The 11510-nt window shown below is 38.0% G+C and overlaps 1 protein-coding gene across 2 annotated transcripts; it reads right to left on the bottom strand.

Annotated features, from left to right (window-relative positions):
- Positions 1-295: 295 nt before the first annotated feature.
- Positions 296-9709, bottom strand: hnrnph3 (heterogeneous nuclear ribonucleoprotein H3 (2H9)). Of its 2 annotated transcripts, XM_058628701.1 has the most exons (11): positions 9549-9709; positions 8401-8493; positions 7347-7502; positions 6880-7023; positions 5264-5402; positions 4241-4443; positions 3877-3972; positions 3167-3282; positions 2449-2584; positions 1757-1813; positions 296-1191 (listed from the first exon to the last, which is right to left on the bottom strand). In XM_058628701.1, the coding sequence occupies exons 2-11, from the start codon at positions 8486-8488 to the stop codon at positions 1112-1114; spliced, it is 1215 nt and encodes a 404-aa protein (XP_058484684.1). In that variant the 5' UTR covers positions 8489-8493; positions 9549-9709; the 3' UTR covers positions 296-1111. The 2 variants fall into 2 exon arrangements, with proteins under 2 accessions (XP_058484684.1, XP_058484685.1); XM_058628702.1 differs by lacking the exons at positions 296-1191; positions 1757-1813; positions 2449-2584 and adding an exon at positions 2614-2751.
- Positions 9710-11510: the final 1801 nt, after the last annotated feature.

The following is an 11510-nucleotide window of genomic DNA, read 5'->3' as shown; positions in this document are numbered from 1 at the left end:
AAATCAAGTTACTGACACAATGGTTTGTTTCGTTTGTGCTGTCATTTTACTTCTTATTATCTTCATGTGCAGACAATGTATATTTTCATAATTAATTAACCTTTCAGTTATGTTATTAGTTGATGACATTCTCAAATGTCTCGTTTTGTCCACAAATTAAAGTCATTTAATTGTTGTATGGAGCAAAGAAATCAGAAAAATCACATTTATTAAGCTGATTGGCAATTAGTCTTTGCAGCCCTTAAATAAATACTCAACCTCTTAAGTGGTGGTGTCACAGTTGGGGAGACGAAAAGAGAATTAAATATAAAATTTATTAGGCAAAATGTACAACAGCTGCATAAACTATCTTACAGCTCAAATATATACTTTATTTCCACTTCCACTCTCACATAGTGGAATATAATATTCAATTTAGTTTTTAAACTCTATAATTAACTGTGAAAACATTCATTTAAAAAAACCCACAACAGCTCACATTCATCAAAACCTTCAAAGCAGGAAAGCTGAGGTTTAAACTTGTGATGGTCGGTTAAATGTTTGGCTAAAACAAAACCCCAAGAACTGAGGAATTAAATAAAATATTTCTTACTCACAGTTGCTTGTTTTTGAGGTTGCCTCTCCTAAAACAAGCACCCGGATGCATCATTCAAGCCAAAGTTGTGTTATGATGAACTGGCTTGGATTCAAACGTGACAAAAGGTCAGTCCTGACAAAACTCACGACCTGCATCTGCCAACATCCACCAGACATTAAACAACATTAATTAAGGGTGAAGCCAAATTAAAACATAAAACAAGTGACTCTCTGACGATATTCAGCACCGACAACAGCTCCAACATTTAAAACGTTGTTAAAACGCTGTTTTGTTCTTCATTTGCTTTAAGGAATGGTGTGCGAAAGAAAGGCCCGTTAGGGTATTTTTTTGGTTTGTCAGTCTTGAAGGCGACGATACACTGCGACGCCCACAGTTACAACAACGGCTCCAACGTAACAAATGAGTGACTTTGTATCAGCTTTCCTGCTTAGAAACATAACCGGAGTAAATGTGGTCTAAAGAGAAATGAGACAAACACCAGGGTGGACGGACGGGAGGAGCGGGACGACATCATCAGTATCCACCTCGCAGTCCGCCGCTCCGCGAGCTTCCACCTCCTCCTGAGTTACTGTAGTAACCGCCGCCGCCACGACCTGAAATGGGTTTGAAATGAGACGTCCACTTAGAATAGAAATAATAAAGGGGCAGAACGACAAGTTCTCAAAATCGCACAGAACCACACGACAAGTCAGGAGAAGAACAAAAGACTGGTAGCCGATATATGGGGAGTGCTTGGGCTGTTAACTGATCATTTAGTCACTTCTACAGTGAAATTAACATCTTATTTTTGTGTTCTCAGGTCACAGCAGATGTTCATATACATTTTTTTCATTGAGCAAAATAAATAAAACATACAAATTATGTGTTAGCCCATATCTGATATTACAAAGCCAACATCGGCTTCATTACCCAGACCTTGTTTACCATTAAAACTTAAAAATACAAGACATTTTTTTTACAATAGCAGGACATGATTAAAGCTGTAAAGCTGCCATTTTTACGTTATCGGGGAGGCAGCCCGATTTTAATCACATAGTCTGCTGTGATAAAAAAATAATTCTTATTCTGCTACGTCTGTGGTTCCGTGTGATTTATAAAACATTGGAAAACCTGCTTGCAGTTGTGTTCAAACTTAAAACTGTTTAAATGAAAACTCACTCAATTCTGAAGCTCCACTTGATGTTGAGTTGAGGAACAGCTCAATGTAGCGATGCTCTGTGGAGAAAATATCACACATTTTTTTATTAAACTGTTAAAAAAACGTTTTAAATAACGTAATAAAACGATGAATTGATTATCAAAATAGTAGACGATTAACTTAGTAATTGAGTGGTTGTTGCAGCCCTAATTGATGCATTATCAACATCCCGCTGTCATTTCTGTGGATCCACTTGGGAGCCTGTTACTCACTCACACTTTTGTAAACTGGTTACTTTCTTACACCAAAGTTTTCAGCTCACAGGGACTTCGGAGTTGCTGGTCTACTGCGGACTTGTTTAGTAAGTTTGAGTCACTTGGGTAAATCTGAATGAAATATTTCAACTACCAAGGTCACAAGATAATATATTTGAACTTAATGATAGAAGTAGCATGGGATTAACAACTCCTGTCTGCCATGAAATAAAATTGACAATTTTGACCACATACGTATGAGACCTAAGCAGGCATATATGTTATTAGCCGACCCTTTGGTAAGTGGTCATCATAAGTATTTGGCTCCCATGTACTTGAACATCTATAAACACTTAATTTGGTCTTCTTCAGGAGATAAAATCTGAGCCACATCGCATAAAATAGCATAAAAAAGTGCAAAGTTACAAACTGAAGAAGGAAAAGATAAACAGACATACGCATGTGGTTCTTGTCTTTGGACATGGCCGCCACAGCATCTTCATGGGCGCGAAACTCCACGTCTGCCTCTCCGGTTGATTTGCCGTTAGGAGCCACATCGATGTGAACCCTCAGTGGATTCAAAGGAGAGAAGAACTACATGGAGAAAAACAAACAAACAGACGTGTACACACAGATATATGCACATCAACAAGCAGACACACAAACATCATGTCCATCTGGTCACTTTGCTTTTTTTTTTTCCTCTTCATGACTTCCAACAGTCAGTGTTTATTCAAAGGCAGCTGCCGCTTTTTAATGGTCTTCCTTTCCCAACATTATACAGCAAGAAAACAACAGAAACGGGAAAACACAGAAACAGAAACAGAGAGGGTTCACAAAATTACATGATTGACTTTTGAAGACATGGAATAAAACTTAATACCAGCTTCACAGTCTGTAATTTATGGTTTACACTGAATGAACTTAAACTACACATAGTGAAGTACAACAGCTCACAATTAATGACCGTTCGCACCAACATGTGTGATGGAGCTGAGAAAAAGACTCCCGTCTACTGCTGTGACCATCCCTATTTTAGTTCATATGTTGTCAAAGTTAAGCCAACAGCACAGTCAGCTGCTACAGGGAAGAGGCAAACTATTCCAGACTTTTGTAAAGTCAATTTAAATCACATCTGAGAATGTACTGAGGTGAAACTGAAGATGTTGTTCTTACCTTAGCAATGTCTCCCTCTGTGGCACGGAAAGGCAGACCCCTCATGTGAACAAAATGGCCGCTGTGAAAGCCTGAGCCGGCATCAACTTGAGCGCTGTAAGCGTGGCCTCCCATTCCTGAGGCAAAACAAACCTTTACTTCGTGTATATGACACAATAAATGCCAACTATAAATCATGAAACTAAATAAAAGTAGAGTGGATATGACTAAAAACACACTATGATTATTGGAGTAAATAAAAGCGGCTTTTGTGATGCAAATTAAGCTATAGAAAAACTGGTTTCTAAAACACTCCCCCCCCCATTATTTGTTGTACAGTATATTCCTTCATCTGTCCTGATAAAACAGAGTGGGGGAAAAAAGAATCAGGTGTCTGTAAGGTCGCAATACTATAGTAAACATGATCAATAACTTTGTTCAGACAGAACTCCCTGACTGCTTTACCTGAGCATTTTGTTACAATTATAATTAATGTTTTCTTACAGGTGATTTAAATCACAGCCTTTTCTCCTCCACTCACTTTCTAGTGTGAAAGAGGCACACTGTTTGCATTAATTGCATCTCAGCCTACTATAGCAACCTTTTCCAGACTCCTCCTACCCCGGAGTTTGTTTCTTTTCTTTTTCCCCCCGATATGAGTTGAGACATGAAGAACATGATGAACTACAGCCACAAAAACTAACTCAGGCTAGAGGGTGATCAGGTTTTACCTCTTCCTCCCCTCTCTCCTCTCACTCGCTCATCAAACATTCCGTTTCCAAAGCAGTAGTTGTTGAAACCGTTGTAGTTGTCAAAGCCACTATAACCTGGACACAACACAGCGCAACAGAGGGAGACGTGTTAATTAACACACGTGGAAAACAACAAGTGGAGATCAGGTGAATGGATGGCAAAATAAAATAATACACATACATTCTATTAATTGAGATCACAGTCAACCACCATTATAATGACTGTTGACTGCTTTGATGAATTGTATATTGTATATATATCCTTAGAAGAACTAACAAAAATGATTTGACTGTCATTTATTGAATTACTGCAGCTGAATGCAATCTCCTTCCATATGCGTACCTCCACCGTAACCTCCTCCACTCCTCATGGTGTTCATCAGAGTCCCACCACGACCAATCCCCGGTGCGAAAAACCCTCCTCTGGGTCCCGTCGTCATCATGGGTCTGTCGTACGGTCCTGGTCTCTGGGCTCCCATCCCTCGTCGAGGCAGCTCGTAGTACGCCTTGATCTCATTGCGACTGCTCTTAAAAATCTCTATATACCTGAAATATAACAGGCCCATTGGACGTAGGGGGGCAGAGGTTTGGGTCAAGGAGGAGCAGTGGATAAAGATATGATGAACAGTGAAGGCAAACATACACCAATAATTCTGAGGAGTGGTTTAATTAGTTTGAATGACTGAACCACCTCAACAAAACTAACCATTAGCTGGGCTCAGGGCTGAACTTGATTACTACACCAATGTCACGTCTTCTTACTTACAGTTAAGGAAAACCATATGGGGCATTTAAGATGTTGTAGTAATTTAACACAGCAGAAAATAAGTCTGATGCTTCAATGGTGAAGGGTGCCTTGACTGTTCTCTGCTATATTTTATGCTTATTTCCCTTTTTTTAAAAGACTGTAAATTATCCATTTCAATACATGTATGAAATACATTAAAGGAGGTTACACAATACAATAGAACTAATGACTATGCCTAAATGTTTCAGCACAATTTAAATTTAAAATCCCAATCCTTACGCCTCTTAAACTGGCATTAAATTAAATCTTTAAATTGTCACACCACCTTTAATTCACAGATTAGATACATGACCTCTCATTCCAGTTTTCAACATGTCACCATAATTACACATAGAGACATAAACCCATTAACCCCAGTCCATTAGCATTTCAATTGATATTACATGCCCCATAAAATTAATTTACCACTTTATCTTAATTATTTAAGCACACCAACCCATTTTTATTATCATTCAACCCCTCTCATTAATACCACACTTAGTCTAATAATGATCACCCATTAAGTACTACAACAGAAGCCCAACCCAGTCCAGCCCATCCCTTTCCCATCTGTCCCACCTGTGCCCTATTCTTTCCTTGTGTTTCCCCAGAGCCTTTTCTGCTATCTCCTTTGAGGCAAACTGCACGAAGGCTTCCCCTGTGCTCCTCCCCTGGTAGTCCACTGGCAGAGTAATCCCATTTGGCACGATTCTCAACCCTTCAACCCAAGCACACAAATACATAGGTCATGTCTGTGAAGGTTCTCAGTCATCCAGGTCATAGACATCTTCAGTAGCAAGCTGTGGGCAACTGGACTTGCTTGAGTTCAATACATAGGTTCGGTAGGTAAACTGATATAGGATAGACAGAACAACACCCACTGCATCACTGGAGCATGTGAGGATTCAGGATATACGTCATGACAGCTAATTAATAACAGCTGCACCATGTTGTGAGACTGCATTCAGACAATGTAAATTTACACTTGTAAATTGTTCAGCAAGGGGACAGAACAAATACTGGCCTGGAGTCAGTATAAGGCCTGAGTCATAATTTCTGCATTTGCATGTGTGCAGAGGTCCACTTAGGGTGACATAAATTTCATCATTTCAATTCCGTGAAGCACAACACTTTTCAAGGTTAGTTGGTGGCGCGCTCGTTTTGCTTAAAAGAGACAACAAAGAAGACGTAACCATGGAAACCAAAGTTGATATTTAAATGAAATGAGCAATGCACATGTGAAACACAGTACACAGCTCTAAGCAATGGATGCAGAGATTTTACATATAATTATGTGTCTGTGTTGATGTATAATAATTGATGTTGGTGAAGAACGAGGCTGCCAGTAAGCTGAATCACAGTACTGACCCCAGATCAGTGTCACAGTCTCCCTTAGCCAAACCAGCCCAGCCCAGCCTGTCGTTTAAAAAAACGCTCTTTAGGAGCCAGGAAATGCAATTAATGGTGATAGGAAACATACTGGCAGTTCATTACAGAGACAATTTAGGCTACATCCACACTATTCTGTTTTTCAAAATGCATATATTGTGCTCTAGATACTCCTCACATCTGTGTTGAGCTTACACTGACTTTCAGATTCAGTTCCAGCTCATTTTTGGCCTGATAACAGAAATCCACGTGCCATTTTCACCACTGTGGTTTTTTGCTCTTTCTGAAACTAACCACTGCAGAGAATTATCTTCCTGTTAAGACTATTGATCACATGCCCAGATAACCTGAATGATTTCAGTTGTGTTAGGTTGGATGCAGATTACATTTGATACAGTGTGAAAAGTCGGTTTTAAAATTAAAGTGTAGTACCGTAGTATGGATGTAGCCTCAGTTAATGCAGTACGTCTATATTTACACTACAAGAACAAACATACATTTGACCTTTAGACCATGACACACATATTCAGATATGTTGTCCTAACAACTTAATGGTCAGATGTATGTAAATAGAGTAAAGTAAATTTGCCCGTAAAAAATATTGTGGGAACATTGTTGTGGTGTGCTTTTGAGGCCAGTCCCCTCTGTGGAAAGCACAGTTCAAAGTACACTACAATTGCATTATAAAAATATTTTAATGCAAAGTTGATCATTTTGTTATATTGTCACCTTACCATTACAAAAATATTGAAACCTTATTTGAATTAATTCACACCGCCAGTACATAATTAGAAGTGTTCATGTACCTGAGAAAAACTGAACAATCTCCTCCTTGCTGCAGCCAAAGGGCAGGCCTCTAAGTCTCAGCATGCAACCACTGCAGCTGTCATAGTCAGCAGGACCACTTCGTTTCAGCACCCACTCCATTTCACTACGGTTTGACTTGAAAACTGAATCAAAGACAAGACAGACAAACAGACTTAGAATAGCAAACACGTTATACTATACATCATCCAAATGGACAACTTAACTGAATAAAAACGTGTTTATAATGAGATTATTCTACAACACTTGTCATACACATGAAAATATCTGAGACAGATTTATCTGTACAAGAAAGCTATGACACAGACCTTTACTTTTACATTGGCAAATAGAGAGGCAAAGTTTGAGTAACTAAGCAATTTGCATTACAGTGCAGTAAATATTTAAAGAATGAAAGATGAAATCATGAAGTTGTTACTCTGTTATGGCTGTCTGAATTGCTGCTTACCTTCTATGTATCGATGTCCCATGTATTTACGATCCTTGACAAGAGCATTCTTAAAGTCTTCTGCTGTTTTCAGCTCAATAAATGCCTCTCCGCTGGGACGGCCTTCTTTAGAGTAGGTGAAGCACACTCCGTCTACTTTACCAATGATGTCACAATCTGTCAATAAGATGATAATACACTGTCTATGAACTGATTTCTTCAGATCTTGAGAGCCTTTAATCACTTGGCTACTCTTTTCTCTTCAAATCACAGCATAACATTATCTCAAGGCACTGGACATAGAAAGGCAGATTTTTATTTATTTTTTTAAATTGTATAGAGAGAAGAGAAACCCTACAGTTCACATAGTGAGCAAGCACAGATTCAACGATGTGGAGAATCTGCCTCAACCGGTTCAGGTGAAAGGAAAAAAGGGGGAATAATGAGGAGAGGTTGGGGAGAGACAGAAAAGAGAGACCAGGAGCAGATAAAAGTTGCAAAATGCATGAAGTTATAGGTTTAGACAGGACAGTTCTGAATCTGACATGGTTATAGTACGACAATGTAATTTATACAAGCAGTATCATAGATTGTGGGAAAAAATATACTGATATTTTCTCTTTTCCTGCTCACACACACACACACACACACACACACACACACACACACACACACACACCCAGACACCAACACAAATAAAATGCTGAGAGCATCGATTGCATGTTGTCACGGGAGGCCCATCCATGACGCAGTTTAATGCCAGGTGTGAACAGTCCTACTTAGTGCTATCCACATGAGATCGGATGTTAATACTTAATCTGAGCACGGCATCGTTGAGTGTCAACATCAAAGACAAACAACTATAACACAATAATTTCAACACCGAGTGAAACATCATTTTAAGAATTAGTTTTAGTTTTATGCTTATCAATAGCCTTTGTTCATCATACTGCAACCAGTGTCGGGGGACCTTTCTTTTAAAAGTACCGGTACTCTAATTTGTTGTTTTGAACTTTGTGACATGTTACTCTTACACTGGTTTTAAAAAGGTGTGTACGTGTGTGTGTGCTCTCACCAGAAAAGAAACTGGCCACCTCCTCCTGTGTGCAGGACCAGGGTAGTCCTCTGATCCGAACCACATAACCCTCATCATTCAAAGACATCCTCACTGCAACACAGCATAACACAGCAGCAACATGTTACCCTACTGTATCTGTGGTATGTTAATATACACCATCACCAGACAATGCGGTCTTTCCAGTATTCCCTGATTGACATCATGACAGATGTGTGCAATTACTATCCATTATATTAACTGTTTTACTTACAAATGAACAGTCATAATTATGAACTGATTTTACAGATGACATATGCACATAGGTTGAGCAAGAAGGTTGTATTGTACTATAAAATCAGCTTTGTCACAGCTGAGTACACTACTTAGAATTATATACCGTATGGATCAGGATTTAAATATCTACTGATTTTTGTGTTGGGTGAATAGTTTAGAGCTTGTCGCGAGAATAATTGGACAGTTACACAGTCTGCAAACCGAGAGGTGATTGGTGAAATGCCCTCCACAGGGTTCTTAAGTATTTAATTTTCATCACTCTTCTTCTTAAAATAAATACATAAATAAATAAATATAAGTTCAATACTCTTATTGCAGATCAAGGTCCTCTAAAACGCTCACATGTAGAGTTACATGAACGAGCCAAAACTGCCTTAATGGCAAGGCGAGGATTCGTCAACAGTGCCACACAAAAGTTTATTAATATTATAACGCTCTTTTATATCAACTATCATGCAGCCCAACAAACAACGTTTGTTACTTCCTCCTCCTTCCCCCTCAAGTGTATCTGACCAAGTCATCAAAAACTTCTCCAACATTCCCTCCTACTCTAACCTTCAATTCATTTTCTCATTTAAAGTTCACCTTAGCATAATTATTTATCCGCCTGGGTAAAGCGTTAGCTGCTAATGCTAACGCCTCTCCTCCTGTACTGTCAGTCTGATGAGCTTATGTTAGCTTGTAGGAGTTAGCAGTTAGCAGCTAAGGCTATCGGTACAGTAGGACACAGACAGCGGTCAAACGCAGCAACGAGACAAACTCGTTCGTTTAAAACTCGTGCGACGTCACTACGTGTGGAAACATATCCGCACACATAAACATGTCAGGTGTCAGTGACAGAATGTCGAGAGATTGTAAATATAATATCTCACCGTATACTCTCGTCCCCGGTCTCCTGCTCCAGTCCCGAGCCTCAGGTGACAACGCCGACCGCCAGCTCAAACTCAGGTATGCTATCGCGAGACTTGGACGTATGAGCGACCAAATAATAACAGTAACTGTATTATATTGTATTTATAAATGTGACCTGATAGTTATTTGTATTCACACAGCCACGCGCATATTTGCTTTCCTGACACGAGAAGAACCTTTGTAAACTGACAGTGACGTATTATTGGCTTTAAATACAATTTGCATTGTTTTTATAATAAACTGAATAATCAAATTTCAAAATACTGGAATTTGATTTATACTGACATAACCAGCCTTATTATTAGTGCGTATATGGCTCTTGTCTGTAGTAAAACTATTGCATCTATTTTGTTTGGTCCACAGACCAACTTTTTTCAGTTTTAATGATTTATTTGTCAAATGCAGCAATGAAACCAGAAAATATTCACATTTAAGAAGTTGAACAAACAGAAATCTTGCTTTAATTATTGTTAAATAGTTGACAATTAATTTAGTAATCGATTAATAATCATTGCAACTCTGAATGTGTGATTTTAAAGGTAAAGCATCTATGAGAATCTATCGGAGATCTATAAATGTATAATTATTACTACTAGTACTATTATTAGCAATGTGGTATATGTAAGGCCTTGTTATTGGTTATTAATTTATGATGCTTGTAATTCAAAATGTTTCACTGACCTGTCATATCATCTGCATTACTTCAAATTTGTGGATTGTGTACCAAGATATTTCAAGTAAACATGGCTTAAATATTGTAAAAGTCATCAACACACTTCTTAAAACACATTTTTACAAACTTGCCTTTACAGAGTGGGTAATGTAGGAGTTTTCTAACTCCAGAAGATGGCAGTGGTGCAGCATAGATGCAAGCGGCCGTTCTTCTTCCCAGGCTGTACACTGATGGGCGTAATGCTGTTAAAGCTCTTAATTTTCAACACTCTTCTTCTTACAACAAATAAATAAAAATAAGTTCAATACTTAATGGCCAGGCGATGATTCGTAACAGTAAGGTTTCACTACCACCTATTTATAGTTCTAAGTAATCAAAGGCCTATTGTAGCCTTTGATATGCTGTGTATTGCTGAAACCTTTCTGCATCACTTTTTGATCATTGGCAACTTACATTTGCAAATTCAAAAGTTTTATTTTCCAAAATGTTGCTTGCACTGTTTTGGTGTAAATCATTTTGCACACTAAAAATACATAAAATTAACTCATATAAGTCTCATTTCATCACGATTTAAATGACAGAAGTTTTAACCCCACTCTAAAGTTTAGCAGTTTAAATCATAATTTAGGAAATTGATTTACCAATCCCTTAGAGATTATAGCATTCCGGAAGAGTTACTTAACCATCACAAAGGCTGTATGGTAGTGGCTTCAAACTCAAATGACCTGATGGCCAATGAGCATCTAGTCTGGTTAAGAGGGGGGCAGTCTACAGAAAGAAATATTGGGAATTAAAACAAATCTTCGGTAGGAAGTGGACAACATGACCATCAAATGATAACACGATAATCCATTATGATATGGTAATAACTAAAATGATGATGATATTTTACAGAAGTGTTTGTTTTAATATTACACAATGCAATGAAAAACATTTATGATGCAAAATTAACCCATAAATAACAAAAACAGACAATATAATAGAATAAAAAATGAAATGAAAACACTACACAAGCTTTGATATATATGTATGTATATAAATTATATATACATACATATATAACATAATTACTATTATTATAATAAAAATAATTAGTATTTCAGTCTGTGTATTCTATCATGTAAGCAGTGTGTACGAGGAAGAGGACGTTGTGGGCCATGTTGTCATCATGACAATATACTAAGTGATAGCTGGCCACATAAAATCACTTTTGAGTTTGAGCTGTATAGTTTACAGCCATGGCTTCCAT

The sequence above is a fragment of the Solea solea genome, chromosome 5, assembly GCF_958295425.1.
Source record: "Solea solea chromosome 5, fSolSol10.1, whole genome shotgun sequence".
NCBI lineage: Eukaryota > Metazoa > Chordata > Actinopteri > Pleuronectiformes > Soleidae > Solea > Solea solea.
This window is presented reverse-complemented; position numbering and strand designations above follow the sequence as displayed.

Excerpts from the sequence above, each read along its gene's own strand:
- hnrnph3 (XM_058628701.1), bottom strand. The coding sequence starts at position 8,488 with ATGTCTTTGAATGATGAGGGTTATGTGGTTCGGATCAGAGGACTACCC. Across the intron at positions 7,024-7,346 it reads GGGACATCGATACATAGAAG|TTTTCAAGTCAAACCGTAGT; the intron begins GTAAGCAGCAAT and ends TCTTTGATTCAG. Across the intron at positions 1,814-2,448 it reads CAAAGACAAGAACCACATGC|AGCATCGCTACATTGAGCTG; the intron begins GTATGTCTGTTT and ends TTTTCTCCACAG.